Raw genomic sequence first — 25,957 nt, 5'->3', positions numbered from 1 at the left:
TGGATTTAAAGGCCAGAACAGTGCCTTGCACTCCCTGCTGACACTAAATAAATATTTATTGTTAGTACCAGTCAAACAAAACACCCACAATAGTTATAACAGAATGAATTAGTAACACCAAAGGAGAATGGCTGATTTTTTTTAAAAAAAGAAAATCATACAAACAGCCAGTTGTATATTTCATGGAGGTTGACCTTTTCACATTGAAAGAAACTAAGCTTCTACAAGAATGAGGGATCCGATTGTTTCAAAACAATTCTCTCATATTACCAGAACATCTTCTGTCTAGATCTGGTCTGGTCTATTTCAAAAAGGAGACAAACAGTAATGATCACTTGGCACTAATGGCTTTTATGATAGGACATAGTCATAATTCATCATACAAAGGCAGGCTTATGCCTTTGCAGTCAGCCTAAGCATAATTCTTTGGTTTATGACAAGCACCCATCTCTCTCTATCTCTCTCCCTCTGTATGGACATGTATGAAAGGTTTCTAAGAAGCAGGTTGTTTCTACAATTATAAAAGTAAGCTGTAAGCAGTTAAAGCCCAAATGTTCTGGGCAGATCTGACACGCATGCTTCGCTGCTCAAGCCAGACGTAAACGAACAATTCCTCCTTCCAAGCGGATTCTCCTTTTTGATTATTATCTTTGATAGTTCTGTTGTCCAACAGTAAAGACCTCAGAAACCAAAGGAAAACTTAATAATGATCAGATGGATATCAAATTAAAATCACTGTGCCAACTTCTGTAACTAAATTTGGCCATATACCAAATCAATTAAGTTGAGCTATGCGGTGTGTAACTGGATGAAGGAATAAAATAGGATAATCACTTCAATTGTCCTCTTTCACTGGAAATATTCCATAGACATATTATAGCACCGTGATTATCCCCAAGAGTATTTGCAGCTACTAAAAATATCTGCCTTGTATTATAGCAGATTTTGGGAAGAGCTATGACTGGATTTCAACACAGCTGGCTGTCGGGTGTTTTGGAAGAGCTACACAAAGCACTCTGCAAGCCCTGTGATCAGCACTTTCCACGCCCCGAGCTTAGGCTGACAAAGCTCTTTTTGCAGCAGTTCCCAAATGCCCAACCAGCTGGCTCTCGGGTGTTTGACAAGCACCACACAAAGCACTTTCCAAACGCTGTTTAATGAAGCTCTGCAAGCACTGCCAATTGTGAGGATCTGCAAAGTACCTTTTGGCCAAGCCCGGCCTTCACCTGCCCCACAATATATGACATCCGGTGTAGGGAAGGGGAGGCACTGTTTGCCCAGAGTGGGTTGGTGGGCCAAATGGGGAGGTCTGGTGGGCCAGAGGTTCCCCACCCATGGTTTAGACAAAACTCTTCACCTCTGATAGGAGTCATACAAAGATTGTTCTGAAGATAACTGAAAACCAAATGTTTGTCTTCATGGGGTAAGTGACTTTATTATCAAAGCTATGTATTTTTCTTCCGTCTCAAACAGTTTTTGTGGTTACAACAGCAATCATGATAAAGTATTTGTACTCTTGACATGAGAAAAAATATCAAAACAGAAGATGAAATATTGTACATTTGAAAAATAAAAAATAACCCGAAGGCTCAGACTTACCTTTGAGTTTCTAACAACAATTGGATATTTCATCCCTGTAAATAATAAGCTAAAATGATAAATTGCACCTATAAAACACCACCACCATATAAACAGTATATCAGAATCAGCAGAACAAAGCAAAAGAAACTGTCAGGCAGGTTTGAGGCCCTTAAATATCTAGGCCAGCTCGTGCCAACGAGGCTTCTCCTTGCAGGATGGAACAAGACAGTTTTCACTACCTCTCCATCTGGCCCAGGTGCGGGGAACCTTTTTTTGACCTGCCAGATGATGCTGAACTACAACTCCCATCAGCCTCAGCAAGCATGGCCAATGGCCAGGGAGGGTGAGAGCTGGAGTTCAGCATCATCTGGAGGGACAAAGGTTTCTCTTGCTTGGTCTGGCCCAGTATTGTCTACCCTGACTGGCAGTAGCTCTCCAGCATCTTGGGCAGAAAGAGATCTTTCCCATCACTTCCTTCTGACCTACCCCAGTTCACTGGAGATGCCAGGGACTGACCCTAGGACCTTCTGTACAAAAAGGAGGTACTCTTACTGCTGAGCTACAATCCCTTCCCTAAAGAGAGACTCAAGCTGGCCACACACAAATGGTGACCCATAAAAAACTGCAGGGGTGGAAGTAGAGTTCTTTGGCTCGCCACTTTCAACCCCTATTCACTTCGACCACTGCCTCTTGCTTTTCTCTCTCTGCCAAATTAGATGGTAACCTAGGCTTGTTTTCTATGTATCCATAATCCAAAATGGCCAGACCATACTTTGTAATGAATTCTAGACTGATCAACAATGCAACATTTCTTTATCCCATTTTACTGGAAAGTTTCTGAAATCTGTTTTAATCCCAAGATGCTAGTCCTGTTTTACTGGATATTTTAAAATGCCCACTGGTATAAACTACAGGTTTCTTGTTTAATTGCAAGGAAAAAGGGTTTACTGAACTGTCCCAGCTATCTCTCAGCTATGATCCCTTTTAATCTGGGCTGTGGGCTAGTACTAATGTGGAATTCTGCATCTCTAGGATGGCTTTTGAAACAATTCAAGATACATCACTCTCTCAGAACATCCCATGAGCTGAAGCCAACCTCAGCCCACAGGATCTTCAGAGGCACACGAGGCTGGGAGCTTCATGACTGCACATCACAACGAAACCTTACAGAGGAAAATTGCAAAAGGGAGGGGGAGGGAAGGAAGAAAAGGTCAGAAAGAAAGCTCCTTACCTTCTTTACTTCCAGCAGGACTTTCTTTTGCCATCTCCATGCCCTCCACCTCAAAGTCAGTCAAGACGGTCCCTCCAGCTGCCTGGAAATCTTCAGCATAGGCAAAGGCCACCTGTCTGTAGTTCACAATGCCCGTGTACGGAGAGTCCAGGGCCATCAAACCCTGAAAAGGCATTCAAAGTGATGCGGGGCCAGCATTTCTGTTCACAGGGTTCATACATAGTTTGGAAGCACAAGGAAGATTGCAACTTTCAGCATGGCGGCAGCGGCCCATCACGCCACCTGCCCAGATTGTCTGTCCAGACAAGGCAGGCAGGTCAGATGGGCATTTCAAGGGCTTTTCAGTGGTACAGTCTATGAGCTCTAATTACCAATCAACCACTGCACACTGATTGCTGGGGATCACAAGCAAGAGAGCACAGTTATGCTCATACCCTGCTTGTGGGTTCCCTGCAGGCATCTGTGGCCATTGCGGCTAACAGGATGCTGGATTAGACGGGCCTTGGCCTGATCCAGCAGGGCTCTTCTTACATTTATTAAGGAAGAAGCAACAGAGCAGGGCTGTCAAAGGCCCCCAGTGCTGCTCTTGGCCCCTCTTTCACCGTCTGCACTGCTGGCAACTGGGGAAAGCAGCCATGCTGGTGAAGATCTCAATGAGGCAAGATGAGGAAGGGGGCAAGTTGGGATCAGAAAGTGAGCAGTATTCTGGGCGCTTAGCCATCGGTCCCACCACAGCTGCTTCCCCTCTGCCCCCATCAAACCCAGCAATTTTTCAGGTTAGCCTGGGGCATTTCCTGGGTGGGGATGTCTGGGTCTCCATCACATGCGAGTTAGCCTCCTCCCACTGAGCTACAGCAAGAGGCTTAGGACCACAATACCTAATGGACTGCCTCTCCCAGCACGAACCCACCCGTACACTATGCTCAACATCTAAGGCCCTCCTCCAGGTGCCTACTCCGAGGGAAGCTGGGAGGCTGGTAACAAGGGACAGGGCCTTCTCAGTGGTGGCCTCCAAATTATGGAATGATCTCCCTGATGAGGTGCACCTGACGCCAACACTGTTATCTTTTTGACGCCAGGTCAAGACTTTCCTCTTCTCCCAGGCATTTTAGCATGTGTTTTTTAATTGTTTTTAAATTGTTTTTGTGTTTTAAAATTTGTATATTTGTTTTTATTGTTCTAATTGCTGTAAACTGCCCAGAGAACTTCAGCTATGGGGTGATATATAAATGTACCGTATATTCCGGCGTATAAGACAACTTTTTAACCCTGGAAAATCTTCTCCAAAGTCGGGGGTCGTCTTATACGCCGGGTGTCGTCTTATTAGGGTTGCCATATTGCCTGGATAGCCGGGTTTTACCCAGATTCTAAGCATGCCACCCGGCGCCCGGCTAGCCCCTTATGTGGCCCGGATTCTCAGCTTTCATTAAAAAAAAAATTAAGTTTCTAGGTGGTGCGGTTCTTGAGATATATATAAAAACGTCAGGCACCCCCCCCCCGGTTAAATCTTTTTTTAAACTACTGTATAGCACTTCGTAGCTTTAACCCCGCCCATTCAGGATTTCAGCCAATCAGTGAAGTGTTTGTTTGGTGGCAGTGTCTGCAAAACATTGCGAGGCCAGAAAATGGTGGTTTCCCCTCCTGTTTATCTGAAAATCTCATAAATTGGGTAGGTATATACATTTCAGTTTTTCCCCCTGTTGTGTGTAGGAGTCAGATCCTGGGCAGTGTTTTGAAAACCTTCCCAATAGTTGCTTTTGGGGGTAAAAACAGTGCTAATCCCATATGTCCAGAGTAAATCCTATTGAATTCAGTAGGAATTACTTTTGAGTAGACATGATTATGAATGTGCTGAAAATCAATGGGACTTTGGAGTGAATGTAAAAAAGAATTGTGTTTGTGTTCTCTTTCTGCCCCCCCCCCAAGTCCTATTTTAAAGCAAGTAGGCAGGGCTTACTTAGGTATTGCAGTTTTTATTCTGTAGGAAACTAATACTGATTTTTAAAAAACTAATACTGATTTTTCTGCAATGACCAATTGGTTTGACAATAAACTATTATATGGGCTGTATGTATTTATACATCTGCAGTGTGTGCGTGTGTGTATGGAGTCTTTCCAACACCCCTGTGAGGTAGGGTTGGAAACCAAGGCAGCTCACAACAAGAAATAAAGCCATTTAAAATCCAATAACTATAAAACAAGTATAAACAGTTGCAAAACAGTGTAAAGTGGCATGATTCGGAATTTTGGGTTGTGTGAATGAAGTTGCTTTATCACTTGAGGTTGCATTTCTGTCCCTGTTTGAGTAAGCCCCATTGAATACGCTGGGACTTGCTTTTGAATAAATAAATTTAGGATTGCACTATAAATATCTTTACAGTTTGTGTAAATAATAAATATATTTGATAGTTATGCTTATATAAATATTTCTTCATTTATCATATTTTTGGTTTTTGGTTAGGAATCCTGACTGGTTGTGAGATGCTTAGTTTTTTGCCTTATAGGAATCTTGTTGTGGTTGGTATGGTATTACATTTAGGAAAGTGTTACTGCCTTCTGTGTTTTTTTTTCCTATTTGCATTTCACTTATCTTTAACCTCACTCCGTTACAGCCATAGAAGCAACAGCAGCATATGCAAGATAATTAACTCCCATTAGTGATAAGAACAAGAATTTATAATTATTATTTCAATTAAAACAAGAGGCTTATCAATACTTTGAAGAGGACCAGATATTTATTTTCTTTCTGAGCCCAGGACTGGGTCTTTCATGATGCCCGGTGTGTGTGTGGGGGGGGGAGCAGGAGAGTAGTCGATAAGACAGACATCCTGGCATTGATAATCGAATTAGCAAGGTATGTGTGGGGTTGTTGTACACTTCCAGGCCCAGTTTCATTTTGAGTATGGAGGTGGAACCTGTGTAGATGTGGTTATCAAAGGGAGAAGAAATTTTGAGTTAAGCAAAGCTCTGCTTTTATAAAACCTAAGAAACATACAGTACTTTGAATGTCTGAGTGCCTGCACCAGTGGAATACTGGAGGAACTTGTAAAACTTGCTGCAACAGTATTTAGAACTGAGCATGTGGTGTGAAAGACTCCTTTTCCTAACATTTTGGCTTGTTTTTCTCTGATTGTGTATTTTTATTGTTTTTACTATATTTGTAAGCTGTGCTGAGCTCTGTTTTTAACAGCAAAAGGGCAGGATATAAATTCTCTTAATCAATCAATAAACACTCCATAGTGTTGGAAACTAGAGTCTAGGCATTTAATGTTGCTTTTAAAAAAAAGATTTCTCACATCTTTCCCCAGTTTTTGGTGGTAATTCCTAGGCACAAAAACAAAACAACTCGACAATCCAAATATTAATATTTATAAGTTTGTAAGTTTTCCTGCTAAGTACCTGCATATCATAAGCAGGGGTAGTCTTATACGGCGAGTATATCCCAAACTCTATATTTTAACTGGAAAAGTTGGGGGTCTTCTTATACGCCCAGTCGTCTTATACGCCGGAATATACGGTAATAAAAAAGATAAATAAATAAATAAATAAATAAAGAGGGCAAAACAGACGGCCAATCGTAAGTATTAGTGTGGATACATTTTCGCCCAGTGGCAGAGCACCTGCTTTGCATGCAGAAGGTCCCTGGTGCAATCCCCAATGGCATCTCCAGGACGGGCTGGGAGAGACCCCTGCCTGAGACCCTGGACAGCTGCAGGCCATCAGCGTGGGTAATACTGACCTAGGAGGGTCAATTGTCTGACTCAATAGAAGGCAGCTTCCAGGTTCCTTTAGCAGAGGTTGTTAATTTGAACAGGGATGTGAACAGCTGCATTAGACTTCCCTTAACACACCCACACTCTCCCTCCATCTCTAACAGGTTACTTGAATGAATGCTATGCTTCATGTCGAAGAAAATAGCTCACTCTGCAGTAGGGCTCCCTTTCTTGTATTTCCTTGGAAGAGATGAGTTTCAGCCCCCGGACGTTGTTCTGCAGCCCCCTCTCATACAGAGCCTTCAGTCTTGGGACTTCCTCCTGTTCAGCTGCAACAATCAGCTGCCAAAGAAATGAAGAAAGGTACGCTGTGGAAAGCGGGTGGCCCACAGATTAAAAATGCAACAAAAAACAAGCAAACATAAAGCAACCACGTTGTGCAGGATGGACCAGGATTGATACTATGTCACCCTTTTAATTAAACACACGTTTTATGAATGAAAATTAATCCAGTTTTCAAAACAGAAAAATATTGACATAGCTGAAGGCTCTGCGTTTCAGCAAAACAGGCTCCACTGATTTATACAAACGGGCTGTGACAAAAACACTGCCGAGTGTTTTTCAGAGATGAAACTTTTTAGTTAAAACTTTGTTATGGTAAACACAGTTTTCTTCAGAGGTTCTCTGACTGCCTTCTGAACACATGGGTATGTATGTACTCGGTGTTTTCTCAGGGAAAAAAAAATCAAGAACAACTAGTGTAGTTTATATCTCATCCCAGGTCCTGTCCATGATTAGGGCTTCACTGAACAGAATCCCTAGTTGAGACAGGGAAACTCAGGAATTCATTGTGGAGCTGCCAACTTTCCCACAATACGTGCTGCATGTAAGAGACTCAGGTTAGTTTTTGTTCTTTTGACAGTCAGAAGTATTAAATATTTAAAGGAAAGGCTTAGTGAACTCCCACCCCAAATAATTAGAGCTCACAAGTGAAGGCAGGCCAAAGCATACTAGTCTCTGAAATTGTGGGGCAGACATCACAAAGAACATTGTACAGTTTGAGCCAACTACTTGAAACAGTAAGTCTGAGTGCCCACCTGTGAGTTAATTTACCTGCATGCAAACATCCTACTCTACCATTTGAAACAACTTTTAAATGCCTTGCTTACAAAAAGATCTATTTGCAAACGAGCACTATAGACTGCTGCATGAAGTGTCAGATCAGAGTGTCTTCTACAGTTTAGCTTTGGAATTTGCTACTCCCAAGATGTATCAATGGCCGCCAACTTGGGCAGCTTCAATAGATGATTAGGTAAATTAATGGTGGATAAGACTATCAGTGGCCATTAGTTATGATACTACCTCTACAGTTGGAGGAGATATGCCTCTGAATACCAGGTGATGGGAAACATGAATGCGAGACTGCTGTTGCACTCGTGTTCTGTTTGCGGGGTACCCAGAGGCATCTGGTTAGCCACCATGAGAACAGGTTGTTGGACTCAATGGGCGTTTGGTCTGATCCAGCAGGACTCTCCTTATGTCCTTACCCACCCAGGCCTGTCTTTTCAAACGGCACACTTGCCCCAGGCGATTTCTGAGCTGATCTCTACCCATACACATTTCAGACATGGAAAGAGCAATACAGGAATAAACAGGGACAATTGGAGACAAATAAAAATGAAACAAAAATAAATGAGATGCAACAGCGGAGCTTTAGTGCAGGCACACCTGAACTATGGGCCAAAGAAAGATCTTGGTTTCTTTTATTTATTCATAAAAATATTTGTATACTGCTATTTTGCACTATAAACACACTAAAAACCACCACCACTACAGCATTAAAAAACCAATAAAAACAAAGGCCAACTGTTGGGGGGGGAGGGGGAAGCATCTTCTTAATTGCCAGCATAAACCTGGTGGAACAGACAGGTTTTCAGCAGGCGCTTAAAGGTTCAAACGGAAGGTGCCTGCTGAATCTCTGTGGCAGAGCATTCCAGAGAACTGGGCCCACGACACTGAAGGCTCGATATCATGTCGATGTTAAATGATCCTCGCCAACTGGGGGCACAACCAAGGCCGCTCCTGCAAATAATCTCAGTGGTTGAGCTGGGATATAAGGGTTCAGGTGATCCCTAAGATACCCTCGACCTAAGTTGTTCAGGGCTTTGTAAATTAATATAAGGACCTTGAACCCGGCTCAGTAGTAGATGGGCAGCCAGTGCAGATGTTTTAAAAGTTGGATGGGCAGCCAGTGCAGATGTTTTAAAAGTGGTGTCACATTGTCAGCCAAGTGCTCCCATCAGCAATCTGGCTGCCACATTTTGCACCAGCTGGAGCTTCTGAACCAGCGCCAAGGGCTGACCCACATAGAGAGCATTTGCTGCCCTGGGCTCCTGCTGGGAGGAAGGTCAGGATATAAATCAAATAATAAACAAAGAAACAAACAAATAATCCAGCCTCGAGATTACCAATGCTTGGACTACAGAGGTCAGGTTATCCCTGTCCAGGAATGGCCATAGCTGATGAACCAGACAAAGCTGGTAAAAGGCACTCCTAACCACAGAGGATACTTGGGCCTCTAGTGACAAAGATGAATCCAGGAGTACCTCTAGGCTATGGACCTGGTCCTTCAGAGGGAGCACAACCCCATCCAGAACAGGTAACCTGCTTATCTCCCAGACACGGGAACCACCTACCCAAAGAGCCTCCATCTTCCTAGTGTTCAAGCACGGCTTATTGGCCCTCATCCAGTCCACTACAGCATTCAGACACCAATCCAGAGCATTCACAGCCTCTCCTGCTTCAGATGTTATGGAGAAATAGAGCTGCATGTCATCAGCATATTGCTGACACCTTGCTCCAGAACTCCTAACAACAGCTTCCAATGGCTTCATATAGATGTTGAATAGCACTGGGGAGAGAACAGTATCCTGCAGAACCCTATAGCACAAGTGCCAGGGGGCAGAGAAACACTCGCCTAGTGTTACTCTCTGGACGCAACCCTGAAGGTAAGAGAGGAACCACCGTAATACAGTGCCTCCAATACCCATCCCACTGAGTTGGTCCAGGAGGATACTATGGTCAATGGTACCAAATGCCACCGAGAGATCGAGCAGAAGGAGCAGAGTCACACTCCCTGTCTCTCTCATGATAAATGCCATCCATCAAGGTGACCAAGGCTGATTGTGTTCCAAAACCAGGTCTGAATCCAGATTGTGATGGATCTAGATAATCAGTCTCATCCAGGAATACCTGCAATTACTCTACAACCACCTTCTCCACCACCTTTGCCAAGAAAGGGATGGTGACTGGTCTATACTTGTTACACTCCACTAGGTCCAGTGTGGGCTTTACTACTACTACTACTACTACTACTACTACTACTACTACTACTACAGCTTTGCTCTCAGTAATTAATAGGTAGTTTTCCATTCTACCCAATGAAGAAATCTGTGAAACTCATAAGCTTGTACATTACATCATCATCAGAAGCTGGTTTAATGAATGATGGGCATCATCTAATTAATTCCTTTTGGGAAAAGATGTAATGCAACCAAGCAGTAGTGAAAAAATGGCAGCCTTGAGAAGGCAGAGAAAACGTGGGCTAACAACACCGGTGTCCCAAGTATGTAAAATGTGATGCAGGATTCCAGGAAGTAAAAAACCAACATTTTCCAGCCCTGATAATGTTTTAATAAGAACACTAGGTTTTAGATGCTGCTCTGGGCTCCTGCTGGGAAGAAGAGCGGGATATTAATTAATTAATTAATTGAATAATATTTGAAATACTGGAAGTAAGCTTTTTGATTAAACAAACTATGGAATTTGCTCCCACAAGATGTAGCGATGGTCACCAAATTGGATGGCTTTAGAAAAGGCTTAGACAAATTCATGGAGGATAAGGGTCTCAATGGCTACAAGCCATGATGGCTATGCTCTGCCTCCATAGTTGGAGGCAGTATGCTTCTGAATACCAGTTGCTGGAATCCGCAGGAGTGGAAAGTGCTCTTTGCACTCAGGTCCTGCTTGTGGGTTTCCTATAGCCAACTGGTTGGCCGCTGTGAGAACAGGACTGGGTGAGCCATGGCCTGATCCAGCAGGGTCTTCTTACATTCTCATGATTTACACAGAACCCTTCCTCCGGTTTAAGCATTTTAAGAACCTGGACGTGTATCTTGATCTAGCTGAGCCTATTGGTCTTTAGAATGATACAGCAGCATGACCTGAGCAGAGGCCCTGCGAATGAGACTTCTGATCTACAATTATATTAAGCGTTACTTAAAGTGAAAAGTAAAAGGTGCTGCACCTACCATACCTTGCCACACTGTTTATACAGGATTCCCTTTTGCTCACAGTATTCGTAGCAGAGGGCAGCCCCCTCCACACACAGCTTTGCTTTTAGCGATCCTGGTTTGTAGTAGATGCCACTGTGAATAACACCACTGTTGTGTCCACTTTGATGGAAGGCTAAACAGAAAATGCATTACAAATAAGGAGAAATATTGAAATGCACGATGTGTGGACTCTAAAAGGCACATTAACCTTTATTCTTTTTGGATGTTGGATGAATTAAATATTTAAACCTTTGCTATAATGGTCTGGTTCTTATGTCTGAGCTATAGCAGTGTTGAAGAGGACGTGCGTTATGGAAAGCTTCTCCCTACAAAAAAAGAAATTACTCATATATAGAATACTATGTTCTGGATCTAGCTTTCATTCCGATGTGCTGGTTTTCTTTTTGTAAGGCTATATTCTTCCACCAGTGGGAAAACCTTCCCGCCTCCAATCTGAAATGTTAAAGCCTAGTACAATGAGAACTAGGTCTGTGTACATAGCTGATGTCTAATCCCAAATGGTCTACTCCATAAGTCCACGTGACCCACCAGTCTGCCCTCTCCAAGACCACTCTTACAGCCAAACTGTAAAAGTGAAGGAGGTGGATGTGGAGGCAGTAAAGATGACAGCCAGATGCAGATCACAAGAGAAAGGCTGGAATAACACAAGGATCATGGAATATGGAACATGGAAATCTGCCTGTTATCAGTTCAGACTATTTGTTGTTCTAGCCCAGCACTGTCTAGTTCAGGGGCCGCCATTGTGGTGCTCTTCAAATGCTGATAGCTCATAAGAAAAGCCCTGCTGGATCAGGCCAGTGGCCTATCTAGTCCAACATCCTGTTTTCACAGTGGCCAACCAGATGCCTATGGGAAGCCCACAAGCAGGACCTATCAATCCTAGTCAGTATGGCTTATAATCAGGTATAATGGGAGCTGTAGTCCAACAACATCTCAAAGGCACCATATTGGCTACCCCAGTCTACTCTGATTGGCAGAGGATTTCCAGGGTCTTAAGCAGTGGTCATTCCAAGAATGGCTACTTGACATCCTTTTAGATGGAGATCCCAAGGTCCTTCTACATGTAAAGTATGTGCTCTGCCACTGTGCCATGGTCCTTCCCTACAGTGGAAATTGACAAAGTTGAAAGGGTGCGACATACAGAATTATGCAAAATACATAATGTATAGAATTTGCTGCCAGTATTTTGGGATGGCCAATAGTCTGGATGGCTTCAAAAGGGGATAGGACAAATTTGTGGGGGATAAGGCTATCAATGGCTACTAGTTATGCTGGTCATACGCAGCATGCTGGGAGGCAAATTGAAGAGAGCCATTGCCTTCAAGATGTGCTCATTGGCTTCTTAGAGGCATCTGGTTGGCATCCCTTTGAAAGAGGATACTGAAGTAGACTCATCTTGCATTCACATGTCAGAGAGGTTTATAGGCTCATGGTTGGTAGAGTTTGAGACTGGATCACCAGACTGGATCACAATGAGGCCACAAATGTTACAAAACTGAGAAGACAAATCTCATATCCACTTGCTTCCTTATTCCCAATTACACCAAGACAAAGTGGCAGCGGCTAGTGAACATGATTCCAAATGGAATTCAGTATGAAAATGGAAATGGACTGTCTTCAAGTCGATCCCGACTTATGGCGTCCTTATGAATAGGGTTGTCATGGTAAGCGGTATTCAGAGGGGGTTTCCCATTGCCTTCCTCTGAGGCTGAGATGCAGTGACTGGCCCAAGGTCACCCAGTGAGCTTCATGGCTGTGTGGGGATTCAAATCACTCTAACACTCTAACCACTACACCACACTGGCTCTCATTCAGTATGAAATGATACTTAAATCCACAAGCCCATGGAAAGGAGGCCAAGCCACTTGGTAATGTTCCACAAAATAATTTCCCCAATGGTATTCAGAGACTTCCAATCTCACCTCAGCAACAAACTTATGAGGTGGCTTTTGGGAAGTAAATATTCTCTCAGCCTCAACTCTTTCATCCCTGAGCAGTGATTAGAGTGTTGGTCAAGGACTGGGCATACCCTGCTTTCAAATCACCTTGGGCCAGGCACTATCTCCCAACCTGATCTACTTCACAGTGTTGTTGTAAGGGCAACATGAACCGGGAGCAAGGGCACCATGCATACCATCTTTGGCTCCTTGAGAAAAGGTGGGGTATATACATGTGAGACAGATAGATAGTGACCTACATTACAAGGTTGTCATAAGGGTTATGAGATTTTGAATGTGAAGCACTTTAAACATTATACAAATGTACTTTATTATTCATGGGTAGATGAGAAGCAAGGATACTACTGTTACATATACTGAGCTAAGTCTGACCAGAAATGTATGTGCAACGTTTTTCCTCAGCAGGCAACCATGGATTAACCCTTCTCTCTCCACTTGCGATCCCCTGTAACTGCCCTTCCCTACTTGCATGAAAGCTTGAAAAAAGACTCCTACTGGCCCCAACAGAAAGCTTCTTCCTAGCCTAATAGCAGTAGGGAATCTGTGGGTACCAAGGAAGGAGGAAAAAAAGTGGAAGGCATCCAATAAAAAGAAACAGGAAAAAGGTTGCAAACCAAGAATGCCAAAGATGAAAAATTAATGAAAATATATATTTATTGTAAATCCTTATTAAGCTGCCCAACGCGTTTCAACCAAAAATAGGTTTTCATCAGGGGCTAAAATTAAACAGAAAAGAAAAAACGTAATCAGACCAAATATATATATAAACAGACATATATAGGATACATAACAACTATAAACTCTTTAAACAATACAAAGGAAACATATACTGTTTATCCAAAACATGTTCACTAGACCCACATGTACAAAAATCAACATATGTAAATGAATAAATATATAAACATATGATAAATTTGTTTGATTGATTTAGTAATGAACGTTTATCTTTTTGTTGTTCATTCAGTTTTAAGCTAATATAATGCAGTTTATTGTTTGTATTATATGAAAGTTTATCATATGTTTATATATTTATTCATTTACATATGTTGATTTTTGTACATGTGGGTCTAGTGAACATGTTTTGGATAAACAGTATATGTTTCCTTTGTATTGTTTAAAGAGTTTATAGTTGTTATGTATCCTATATATGTCTGTTTATATATATATTTGGTCTGATTACGTTTTTTCTTTTCTGTTTAATTTTAGCCCCTGATGAAAGCCTATTTTTGGCTGAAACGCGTTGGGTACCAAGGAAGACCTCTGCGGGTTCATGTTTGCCCCTGGGCACTGTCTTGGTGACCCATGCTGTGGAACTACTAAGATAAACGGCAAGTGTGTAAAATTGGCCCTATGCAGAAGGAGCTCCTGATGGGCTATGCCTAATTAGACTATCTTTTAATAAGCATTTTAAAAACTACCACCAAATTTGGAAGATGGGGTACTAGGAAAGTTAAAAATACCTGAGTGAAAATAATAAGAAGGCAATGAGCTCTTTTTTTTTCAGATTCAGATATCATACCCAGCTCCTTCTCCTTTTCCAGCACTCCAAAAATGAGGGATGGATGCAGCAGGCTCAGCTCCCTGGCCAACGCCAGCCCCACAATTCCAGCGCCAACAACAGCAACATCAAAGGTGCTATTAAAAAGGTGTTTGAAAAGAACATCTGAAAACCATATGCTACAGCATACTACCAAAGTGTTTCAGTAAATAGCTATCAGACAATTTCTGTGAAAGGATTACGTTTATGCGTAAAAGACTGATTATGTGGGCTGAGCTACTTTCCCAATACATCATAGCCCACGCCAAAACCCCACCCTTTAAAAAAAAATAGAAAAGTGACACCAAAGGCATTTACATCTGTAGAGATCCCACTGGTCTTCCGTTCTCCTGAAAAAGTCAGAATTTCTGCAGTCTGAAAAAGAGCTGCAAGGAAAATGCAGAATAACAATTGGGCAGCATGGCGTGGATGCCTTATAAAAAGTAAGTGGACAAAGCATGGCAATTCTGCGCAAAATGCCTACCACCTCTGGTCTACTCTGGCAAAAGCTGTTCAGCTTGTTTTTCACATCACCTGTTCTTCCATCTCAGCCTTTTAACAGGGGAGTTCATTTGTTAAATGCATACCCTGCCCTTCTCCCAAGGGGGGCATACAAGGTTCTTCCCATTTTATCCTCACAATCGTCTGCATGCAAAACATGTGCTATGCCACAGCTATGGCCCCATGTTTTAATGAGAAAAATCTAACCATACAATTCCCCATAGTGACTATGCATAGTCTTAAGTGAAACAGGCCAGGAACAGTTCAATTACTGTGCACCCTCCAGTTCCAAAATAGAAACCCCAAACACTCCCTCAACTAGGAACAGGGGCAGAAGAGTGTGGGGCTGCAAGGTCTGGCCAGAGCAACAATTCACTCCTTTTCCTGCATGGAGCTCTAGGTTTGCTAGGTATGGCACAAAAGGGTGCTAAGGGGAAGGTGACACCTCCGAAAGGGTTATATGGGTCTCAGTGATGCTAGTTCATAGAGCTATATGATGGAGACTATGTAAACCCATCAGGCTTTTAACAATTGCACAACCAGCAGCCATTCAACAGATACACTTTTCCCCATCTTCATGCTGGAGGGGGAACTGCACCTACTGAATTTTTGCCTGTAAAGCAATGTTCTGCCTGCACCTAATTCAAGATGTATAGAATCCTTCACAAGAAGAAAAAGGTGGAAACCTTACTTGCTTGTCCTTTCTCAGAGCCTCTAGTACAGATATAACCCATCTCCCAGTCCCAGCAGGGCTCCTGTGAGCATTTCAATGGCACAGCTGCCACTTTTCCAGCATTGCTTCTCCTGTGGCTTTGGGTGCTTCCAGGTGTATTTATTTATACAAAAGTATTTACATACTACCCTTTTGCAAAACTTCAGGGTGGAATACAGCACCATAAAAACGTTAAAGAACAATCATTAAAATGGCTGGCTTCTCAAAAAACATTCTGTATTTAGGTAAATACAGGGGATCAGTACTCCTCATGCGTGCATGCTTTTTACAGTGTCTGTACAATGCTATTGGCATCAAAAACGCTAGCCTACATTCCCCTCCACTTTAATCCAGATTTACCTTTCTGTGGAAAAATCTGTTAAGTTTCTTTTAAAAACATCAGTTGCCAATGACCCATGTGCAATATTAAGCTCCTGTCTCGAAACACCCTTTGACAGCAGCCTGTCTTCAGCCAGAACTTCAGGTGGTGAAATACGACACAGCAGCGCAGCCTTATACTGAGTCGCATCATCTAGCTCAGAACTGCCTACACTGACTGGCAGTCGCTCTCCAGGGTTTCAGGCGGCAGTCTCTCCCAGTCCTACCGGGAATTGCCATGAATTAAACCTAGGGCCTCCGCCACGCCAAGCTGGTGCTCTACTACTGAGCAAAGGCCCTTCCCTAGCACAGAAAGAAAGCGCTAGGGAAAGCTTCACTGCCTGAACTTCGGCCTGCCAGGTTGTTCTTAACTGCCACAGAAGCGTGGGCCGGAAAATTATAATAACAACGATGATTCCGCAGGCAGAAATTCAACCAGTGGAGCTTCTTCTCTCCTCCGTATTCCCCCCCCCCGTTGGTACCAAGTCGCCCCTGTTGCTTTTCTGCCTTGCAAGCGGGCAGGCACCTTCTGGAGGCCCCCAGATAACCTCGGGGGTGCGTTTTTTTATGGGGCGCTAAACCCTCGGAGGCCCTCCTGGCGGCGGGTGGGAATCAAGAGGGAGGATCCCCTCCGAGGGTCTTTCGAGCGGGGCTCCGCCGGCCTCGGGGGTCAACGCCGCGGCCTTCCCAGCCTTCCACCGAGCTGACGAGGCCGGCTGAGGGGATAGCTGGGGAGGGGGACGGCAGCCCCGCACAACCCTCACCTCTTCTGGCGGCGGCTGCCGCTGAGAGGCCGGGCAGCGAGAACGCGAGCCTCGGGGTAGCAGTGGTGGTGCCGCCGCCAGGCCCGGCCCCCGGCCCGGATCCAGAGCGGCACCATGTCGGTCTTTGAGGGCAGCAAGCGCGGCAGCCGCGGCTCCTCCTTCCCCCGCTCTTTCTCCGCCCTCTAGAGGCCCAAAAGGCACCAGGGCGAGGAGGAGGAGGGCTGGGCCTGCCACGACTGGCTGAGCCGCGGCCGGACTGAGGTGAGCGAGCCGCGCCACTCCTCCGCTCCTTCCGCACCGAGGGGCGCTGGCTCGGGGCGCGTCTCGCGTATGTTCCTCCCAACTCCGCTCTGTGGGGAGACCCCTTCGCCCCTGAGAGGCCGAGCCTTGAGCGCCCGAACTGCGCACGAAGCCCCGCCGCCCACACCCCCTCCGCGCTGCCTGCGCGCCTCGAGCCCCTGCTGCTGGGAGGGAGAGAAGGCGGCTGGGTGCGCGGAAGGCCCCGGGGTGGCATAGGCCTCGCTTTCTGGCCGGCCCCGGCCTCCTCTTGCCCGCCTCTTGCCCGGGAGTTATCGGAGGCCTTCAGGCGAGCCGCCGTTGCTCGGGGCGCTTCCAGACTTGAGGGTTTTTGGCGCCCCGCCGCTCCCAGTTCTCCCACAGCAAGCTGCATGATAATTTGCATTAAACTGCTTTTAACGCTGTAATAGGAAATGGTTGCGACCCGCCCTGGGACTTTAGGGAGGAGGGCGGGTAACAAATCGAATCGATGATGACGATGGTAATGGTAATGGTGATGATGATGATAATAACTTGCTGTTGTTACGTGCCTTCAAGTCGATCACGACTTATGGCGACCCTATGTATGAATCAGCGACCTCCAATAGCATCTGTTAGAAACCACCCTGTTCAGATAATATATATATATATTATCTATCTTATCTATAATAATAATAATAACTATAACAGGATTATTATTGCAAGTTCCTCACATGTTAATTTTCACTCGTTTTTGTAGGGTAAAGAGTGAAAACTCCTTCAGACTCGGCTTCTGTCTGCAAAGTTGGGATACCCAAGGCTGCAATCCAATACATGTTTACTCAGAAGTAAGCTCCATTGGGTTCAGTGGGACTTATTCCCAGGTGAGTGTGTGTTGGATTGCAGCCTAATTGGCCTACCCTGCAGGGTGGTGGTTGTTAGGACCACTGAAAAGATGCCTACGGGAGGCTTTGAATGCGCTAAAAAGTGCTGTATAAATTATTTGGTTGTTATCATTATTATTTGAGGGTAATCAGCTCAGTTATGAACACAGGAAGCTGTTTTATATTAAGCCAGACCTTGGGAGTCCAACTAGCTCAGTATTGTTGACACTGACCGGCAGCAACCAGGGATGGGGGAATCTGTAGGCCTTCAGAAGTTGCTGGACTATAGCTCCTGTCATCTCTCTCTTTCTATCGACCGTGGCTGGCTGGGGCTGATGGGAGTTGGAGTCCAACAACCTCTAGAAGGCTATAGCTTCCTCCACCAACGGCAGCAACTCAGGGATTGAACCTGGGTCCTTTGACATACAAAGCATGTGCTCTACCACTAATGAGTTGTGGCCTTTCCCCAGGATAGCTAAATTAGTTCACTGGGCTTTATTGCCAGGTAAGTGCAAGCATTGGGACAGGGGGCAGCCATCACACATGTGCGCGCACCCCCCCACACACACACACAAATTGGTCAGAGTTGCTCTGAATACCGGATGATGAGTGGCAACAGGTGGAGGGGACTGCTGTCTTCATCTCCATCTTGTGGGCACCTGGCCAACCCCTGTTGAAAGCAAGATACTGAACTAGATGAGGCTGTTGCCTAATCCAGTGCAACCACTGCTCTTATATTCTTAATTTGTAATCCTGTATGCTTGGCTAAAGACTGGACATATCCCCCATAGCCCCCTGTCACTTCCCAGGCAAGACTGGGGAGTCTAACCTGCGCAAGTGAGGTGTGGGGGAGATAGCGACCGAGCAAGATTCAGCATTGTGGCCATCAGGGGATGCATGGGGAGTCTAATCCTGCTTTTTGCAGGGTTCTGGTGCTCAGCCGAGTTTCCTACGGGGAACTTGCTTGCGTGCCTGAACCAAGCAGGATTGAACTCCCTGCCCATTAGTTGATGCACAGGGAGTTCAATCCTGGTTTCTGCAGCAATTGGCTACATGAGCTAACGATCCAGCTGCACCTCTACCTGCTCTACACGCGATGTTGTATACATGCCACAGCCTGGTAGTGAGCCAAATGGAGAGAACTGGTGGTCACTAGCTCTGCTTCTTGGTGGCTGTGGTTCTGCCTACAATTGCATACGGCACCTGAAAGATTACTTCTGAGGAAACTTGGCCCTTGACAGAAAAATATTGCCCACCCCTGTGAATCTAGTTGGTGCATAATTTAGAAATTTACAGGTTTGATCCAGACTAAGTAAATTGCCATTTGTTCCCGATTTAACAGTTACATTGTTATATTGTTGCACAAACCTGTTCTAAGGATTCCTGGGACAACATATGAGAAGCTTTTTGAATCCTTGAAATTAGTTATGTAAGTGTGAAGGACCTTTATTATTAGTGCATTTTAACTTTCAGACTCCTTTGTTCATGTATTGCTTTTTTAGAGTTAAAAGCAACCTACCAACAAATGACATCTATAATTCTTTGAACGTGAATCCCCTAAACTGCCCTTATTGTAACCTATTTCTTTTTCAGAAGCTGAATGATGTTGATTGGAGCTTTGACACGTCAAGCAGGCATCTTAAAGAAGCTGCCGTCTTGTGACACGTGCAGGAATTTTTGGGGATGGCTTAACGCAGTTTTCAACAAGTAAGTGTGAGCATTCAGGAATGTGATCCTCACCTCAGGGACGGGGGAACCCACAGCATGGGTGGAGAGCCAAAATTCCTCAAGCCCTGTGGGTACCATCAGCTGTTCAGTGGGGAGGAGAAAGGGCTTTGAAGCAGTTGTGCAGTTTGCCCTTTGCCCTATCTGCAACTCCTTCCTCTGCAAGGTCAAAGCAGAGTAGAAAATGCTGACCTCCTTGATGCACCTCCTTGATGCACAACATGTATTCGACGATACTAAATTGTTCAGGGTTGTTAAAACCAGGTTTACTAAAAAGTCTATGAAGAAATGAAAGGTAAGACTTGAGTGAAGTTAGTAAGAACTGAATATATGCTTTGGTTTCCATGGGGCCTAGCTTTGTCATGTCTCTTAAATGTCTGTGAGTGTGCGTGGGCCTGGCCCCACCCACTGCTTGAATGTGGTCTGTGACAGCCTTCCACTGGGTTAGTATGGACTTCAGCCCAGAAGAGTTTCCTCACCCCTGACCTTTCTGTGCCTTGGTCCCAAGGGGATTATTACCTCTGAACGTGTGCACTAGCTCTTGATGTCACAGCTATTCAGAGAGGAGCATGCATGTGTGAGTTCCCTTTTAAGTCAGCATGAAATGGCAATAAAGGCAAATGATGCAGGAGACCCTTGGAAGAGGAGGTGAGAGGGAAGGGACAGGTTAAAGGGATGAATGCGAGCGAGTACAGACACAGACTGTTTTGATTTGGATTAAGCCAAAACATTCACAGAAAATCTAGGTTCCGTTCTTTTTCAGCACACAATTTCTGGGGTAGAGAAAGTCTTTGAGCAGATGAAACGGCTTTATACTCCACTGAACGCAATGTTTCCTGCTTCAATTGGCAGGCAGCCCCCCAAGTCTTCCCAAGTCGAGCTACCTGTAAGGTCTTTTAATTGGAGATGTTCGTGGGGACTGACCTCCTTGATGCACAACATGTACTCGATGATACTAAATTGTTCAGGGTTGTTAAAACAAAAAGAGATTGCGAAGAGCTCCAAAAAGACCTCTCCAAACTGAGTGAATGGGCGGAAAAATGGCAAATGCAATTCAATATAAACAAGTGTAAAATTATGCATATTGGAGCAAAAAAACTGAATTTCACATATACGCTCATGGGGTCTGAACTGGCGGTGACCGACCAGGAGAGAGACCTCGGGGTTGTAGTGGACAGCACGATGAAAATGTCGACCCAGTGTGCGGCAGCTGTGAAAAAGGCAAATTCCATGCTAGCGATAATTAGGAAAGGTATTGAAAATAAAACAGCCGATATAAATCTATGGTGTGGCCGCATTTGGAATACTATGTACAGTTCTGGTCGCCTCATCTCAAAAAGGATATTCTAGAGTTGGAAAAGGTTCAGAAGAGGGCAACCAGAATGATCAAGGGGATGGAGCGACTCCCTTACGAGGAAAGGTTGCAGCATTTGGGGCTTTTTAGTTTAGAGAAAAGGCGGGTCAGAGGAGACATGATAGAAGTGTATAATATTATGCATGGCATTGAGAAAGTGGATAGAGAAAAGTTCTTCTCCCTCTCTCATAATACTAGAACTCGTGGACATTCAAAGCAGCTGAATGTTGGAAGATTCAGGACAGACAAAAGGAAGTACTTCTTTACTCAGTGCATAGTTAAACTATGGAATTTGCTCCCACAAGATGCAGTAATGGCCACCATCTTGGATGGCTTTAAAAGAAGATTAGACAAATTCATGGAGGACAGGGCCATCAGTGGCTACTAGCCATGATGGCTGTGCTCTGCCACCCTAGTCAGAGGCAGCATGCTTCTGAAAACCAGTTGCCGGAAGCCTCAGGAGGGGAGAGTGTTCTTGCACTCAGGTCCTGCTTGCAGGCTTCCCCCCTGGGACCTGGTTGGCCACTGTGAGAACAGGATGCTAGACTAGATGGGCCACTGGCCTGATCCAGCAGGCTCTTCTTATGTTCTTATGACCACCAGGGCCAAACTAGATGTGATCTTAATGCATCTTTGCTAAACGCAAGCAGGGGCTGTTGTTGTTTTAAAAAGATGCAAATAACAGCAGCGCTTCAGCCAACGGGGTCTCCCCCAACAAACAGTATGGACCAGCTTGAAAGGAGTGCTTTCCTCAGGACCACAGAAGGAGACAAAAGGGCCTCATTCCCTCTTAGCTCTTGCTGTGATCCCCATTAATTTAAGCCTCCCCAATGCTTTTTGCATTTTTGAAACTTGCCCCCCAAATGCAGATGTGCATTTAACGTCCAGTCTAGTTTGGCCCTCAGCTGTCTCCCCTCCGCTTGCTTGTGTGGTTTGATGCTACTGCATGGTGTTGAAAGGACCGGCTGTGTCTCCTCCTTAACAGGGTGGACTACGAACGGATCCAGGCCGTCGGCCCAGACAGAGCCGCGTCAGAATGGCTGCTCCGGTGTGGGGCACTGGTGCGTTACCAGGGCTCTGAGAAGTGGCAGCAAGATTACAACGGACTCCCAACAGGGCCACTAGAGAAATATAAGATACAAGCCATTAACGCCACAGAATCTTGCATCATGTCCAAGGGATTTGATTATTTAGGTAAGTAGTTGAGACTCAACCAGTTTTCTTTCAGGAATCCCAGATGAGTTTCTCGACAGAGGTTTCTGTTTTCCCAATTCTCTGATGTCACTTTTAACCTGGAAAAATTTTTTTTGGGTGGGCTAGTTTTTTTCCAGATTTTTTTCCCCTGCACCCAATTTTCTGCTCCCCCCCCCCCGGCCTTCACATCTCTAGCCGCAAAACACATGCACACCTTTAAGAAGTTGCATGTGACCCTTTTGCCTCCAGTGATGAAAGCCCCTGCTCTGGAACAGCCTTCCCCAACCTGGTGCTGTCCAGATGTTCTGGGCTACAGCTCTTGTCAGCCCTAGCCAGAACATCAGCTTGGAGAAGGCTGCTCTAGACCCATAGCATCTGTCGGCACCAAGACTCCAGTAACCACCATTCTTGGAAGCCGTGACAGAAGTCAGCACGTGGACAAGAATGGTAGTTCATCAGGCATGTGTTTGTGTAACGAGCCTCCTCTCTTAGACACTGACGTTTTGCCCGTTTCAGATGGCCTGGAGCATGTTGAAGAAATGAGACTTTGCAAGTGCATGTACATCCATGACGAGTGTTTGCAGCAGCTCAGCCAGACTCCCAACCTGCAGAAAAGCCTTCTGCGCCTGTGGATAGTATCCTGTGGGAACGTTACGGACAAAGGCATCGTTGCACTGCATAAGCTCAGGTGTGCAAGCCACTAAGGGCAACTCTGTTTTACTCTACAGACAAGTTTGTTGCATGGACTCTGCTGTTTCTCAGAGCCAATGCAAAAGATGCATGACTTTCACACCATGGGTTGTCACCACGGCAGCACCGCAGGCATGTGTCTGTCAGCTGGGCCCCCCTCCCCTTGTTGAAATTACCTTTGGAAGAATCCTTGTGTTGGAACCAACAGAAGGCCTTTTTTGAAGCCTAACTGCAGCATTGAGGAGGGGGGTGTTACAGCCGAGAGGAAGCTGTCATCTCTTCATCGGCACACTACCCCCTTAAAACACCCCTCCCAGGGCTGTAACCAGCCTAAAATTTGGGGGGATGGGGACCAAAAAAAGTGGGGGGATTTTTCTGTAATAAATTAATTTTTTAATAAAAATATTTAGGGAATAGCCGCCCCCTCAGCCGTCTCCCCAGCTACTGTCCTGATCCCTCATCCTGCTGCAATTAGACTTCAAATATGCCCCTTTAAAAAGAAATAGAGGCTTTTTTCAAGCCTCATTGTTGCGGGGGGGGGGAAGGGGGACTAATATTCCTGGAGATTGCAGCTGGGGGCAGGGGGCCCTTTGCCTTTCCAGCTGCAATCTCCAGGAAGGTCTCTCTCCCTGACTCACACAAAAATGAGACTTGGGAAAAGCTAAACCACTTTTTCCAGCCTAATTGATTGGGCTCTAGACGAGTGTTCACAGATGTTCCTGTTGGGCTACCTTGGTGTAAAGTGGGGATTAGGGCTGTGAACACACTAGTCATCAGATCAAAGGGTTTCTAGGCACACCTGGAGGGGGAATGGATTGATCTGCTGGATCAGTTGCGAAATCTCTTTGAAGCTGAACTTTTAAGAAAATGCACTCAAGCTGATCCCACCAGGTTTTACAGTAAAAAGAGGTGGGGTTTGACGAGCGTCATGTGCCCCCGTTTTCAGAAGAGAGAGGTGGAGACGCACTGGAATCGGCAGAACAGTGAATGTGTTTCTACTCTGTCCTATAGCTTGTTGGTCTGGTGTCACCGAGGGGACCCCATTTCTGTGGATCAGCAGCCTCAAGAGCAGGGATAACTAGTGTGGGGCCCTCCATAGATTGGTGGACTAAAATGGTCATCAGCCTCAGTCAGCCGAGCCAGTGATCAGGGATGATGGGAGCAATGTGGCTGGAAGGCACCGCCTTGGCTACCCTGTTCCAGAGAAAGAAGGGAAGGCAATGCCTACAGAGAATTGCTCCAAAAAGGGAAGATACTTGCATTTTAAAACAACTGGGGTGTGTAGCCTAATTGTGAGTCAAGTCAGATGTGCCTCTCTTCTTTAGATGCGCAAGTTCAGCAGTACATGCAGACAGAACCCTGGGCTTAATATGTCTCTTACTTGTAAACTGTGTTCTTTGTGCATTCTTCGTACCCAGGGATAGCCCAGAGGTGGCCAATATGGTGTCCTCCAGATGTTGTTGGACTTCATCTCCTATCAGCGCAGTCAGCATGGCCAGGGATGATGGAAGGTGTAGTCCAATAATGGCTGGAGGGCACCTCGTTGGCTAGCACATGCTGTATCTGAAACCATGGGGGATATCCCCCCCCATGTACTGTTCAATGTGCTTTTTTATAAATGGGCTGCCTCTTGCCTTCCATAGCAGTCAACAGTTTTTGCTCAATGAAATCTTTATTTCCCCCCCCCCAGTAAACTGGAATATCTGTTCCTGAGTGATCTACCTGGAATAAAAGAGAAGGATGCTACTGCACAGATACTTAAGCAATCAATGCCAGCGCTGCAGCTGGAATTGGACTTGCCATAAAGGCAGTGCCGCATCATTGGTCTTTTAAAAAATGTTGTGATACTTACGGACTCGGAGCAGTGATTACTGAAGTCCACTGCTGTCTACACAGCGGCTGCAGCATCTCAAGGAGGCCCTTTGCAGCCTTGGCTTTTGGAGATCTGCTAAATGACAGTGCTACAGCTTAATGGATGCACGGCGTACCATCTGCGCTTAAGCTGTGGCCCCTTCCATAAAATGAGACTACAATGCTCTTGGAATGCAGCACAGGATCCTCCTGAGAAGTATGGCCACTTTCTGAAGGCCCTCTTTTATAGTTAGAGAAGTTGACTTCAGATGCTAAATCCAGAGGGTTTGGGGCACATAAGGTCACTTGGATTGCTTTCAGAACTGTGAACTTGCTCACAGAGAAGTTTTTGAAAATACAGTCATCTTTTAAAAATTAACCAAGCCCCCTTGCTTCTGATTAAACACCTCACATCATCAAGAAAAAAGCATTATAGTAATTTACAGAGTAACATAAGCATGGGGAGGGGGAAATTGAAGGATGTTGAAGTTGTTGCTGTATTATGTAATCTGCTTTGAAAACTTCTTGTTGAAAAGTGGTTTAAAAATTCTTAATAAAATTAATAGCACGGTGGGCTTGCTGTCTGGTTGCTGTGGGTCATCGCTAAAGTTGTTGCTCTGTCTGACTGGCGTGTGGGATTTGGACAAAATGTTAACGGTCCAGGACGTTCAAGCTGATTTCTCAGTGAATGGGAGCTCATGATCAGCGTTGTGGCAAATTCAGAAGTGCAGGGTCCCTTCAGCAGTCTCACCAGGCCCCCTCACACCTCTTCCCACTTTCCCTTGCTCTTGGTGTTATCTCTGAGGCCACTCCCCACTACAACAGTTCAGTAGGAGCCAATACGCATGAAAGGGAAGAAGTCTTCTCAGTGGCTGACTCGCCTCCTTTCACTCTGATTGGCTCCAGTCAGCATGAAAGGACAAGGACTCTTCTCAGTGGCTAACCCACTTCCCCTTTATGCTGATTGGCTCATACATAGGGACCTGGCTGCGGCCCTGCTCCCCCAAAAGTAAGGGGTCTGTGCTCTCCCTGGAACCCTGGACAACTACACCCTGGTTTGGAATTCTCTCTGGCACATTTGGAATGGGAGAGCTAGCAGATAAGGTACATGTGAGCACTTTCAAAATAGGTAAATTTTAGCAGTGGAAAGCATAACAAAGTGCAAGGTACCTCTTTCTGCAGATCTGATCTGAGGAAACATCTGCTGTTGGAGTGCATTACCATATAGTGAGCTTGGAAAAGTTACTTTTTTGAACTACAACTCCCATCAGCCC

The 25,957-nt window shown here is 45.2% G+C and overlaps 2 protein-coding genes across 12 annotated transcripts in view; one reads left to right on the top strand and one right to left on the bottom strand.

The window, feature by feature from the left end:
• The window catches only part of L2HGDH (L-2-hydroxyglutarate dehydrogenase), a 31,089-nt gene extending 14,143 nt beyond the window's left edge, over window positions 1-16,946 (bottom strand). Inside the window, exons 1-6 of one of the 7 annotated variants that reach the window (XM_061612591.1) lie at window positions 16,731-16,946; window positions 14,358-14,473; window positions 10,841-10,992; window positions 6,736-6,867; window positions 2,813-2,975; window positions 1,600-1,634 (exon numbers count right to left, since the gene is read on the bottom strand). In XM_061612591.1, coding sequence (XP_061468575.1) covers window positions 1,600-1,634; window positions 2,813-2,975; window positions 6,736-6,867; window positions 10,841-10,992; window positions 14,358-14,473; window positions 16,731-16,846 — 714 coding nt within the window. In that variant the 5' untranslated portion in view covers window positions 16,847-16,946. Of the gene's footprint in view, window positions 1-1,599; window positions 1,635-2,812; window positions 2,976-6,211; window positions 6,310-6,735; window positions 6,894-10,835; window positions 10,993-14,298; window positions 14,474-16,730 lie in introns of those variants that run through there. The other 6 variants (XM_061612592.1, XM_061612593.1, XM_061612595.1 and 3 more) reach the window with 6 other exon arrangements.
• Window positions 16,762-25,256, top strand: DMAC2L (distal membrane arm assembly component 2 like). Of its 5 annotated transcripts, XM_061612600.1 has the most exons (6): window positions 17,043-17,058; window positions 17,746-17,869; window positions 19,463-19,576; window positions 21,934-22,142; window positions 22,659-22,830; window positions 24,523-25,256. In XM_061612600.1, the coding sequence occupies exons 3-6, from the start codon at window positions 19,470-19,472 to the stop codon at window positions 24,635-24,637; spliced, it is 603 nt and encodes a 200-aa protein (XP_061468584.1). In that variant the 5' UTR covers window positions 17,043-17,058; window positions 17,746-17,869; window positions 19,463-19,469; the 3' UTR covers window positions 24,638-25,256. The 5 variants fall into 5 exon arrangements, with proteins under 5 accessions (XP_061468582.1, XP_061468583.1, XP_061468584.1 ...); XM_061612598.1 differs by lacking the exons at window positions 17,043-17,058; window positions 17,746-17,869 and adding an exon at window positions 16,762-16,991; XM_061612599.1 differs by lacking the exon at window positions 17,746-17,869 and having other exon boundaries at window positions 16,977-17,058.
• Window positions 25,257-25,957: the final 701 nt, after the last annotated feature.

The sequence above is a fragment of the Rhineura floridana genome, chromosome 2, assembly GCF_030035675.1.
Source record: "Rhineura floridana isolate rRhiFlo1 chromosome 2, rRhiFlo1.hap2, whole genome shotgun sequence".
Lineage (NCBI taxonomy): Eukaryota > Metazoa > Chordata > Lepidosauria > Squamata > Rhineuridae > Rhineura > Rhineura floridana.
The sequence above is the reverse complement of the archived record's forward strand: the minus strand, read 5'-3'. Positions and strand labels throughout refer to the sequence as shown.

Coding starts and splice junctions, on each gene's coding strand:
- DMAC2L (XM_061612598.1), top strand. CDS start 19,470: ATGATGTTGATTGGAGCTTTGACACGTCAAGCAGGCATCTTAAAGAAG. Junction 19,577..21,933: donor CTTAACGCAGTTTTCAACAA/GTAAGTGTGAGC, acceptor CCTCCTTAACAG/GGTGGACTACGAACGGATCC. Junction 22,831..24,522: donor GTTGCACTGCATAAGCTCAG/GTGTGCAAGCCA, acceptor CCCCCCCCCCAG/TAAACTGGAATATCTGTTCC.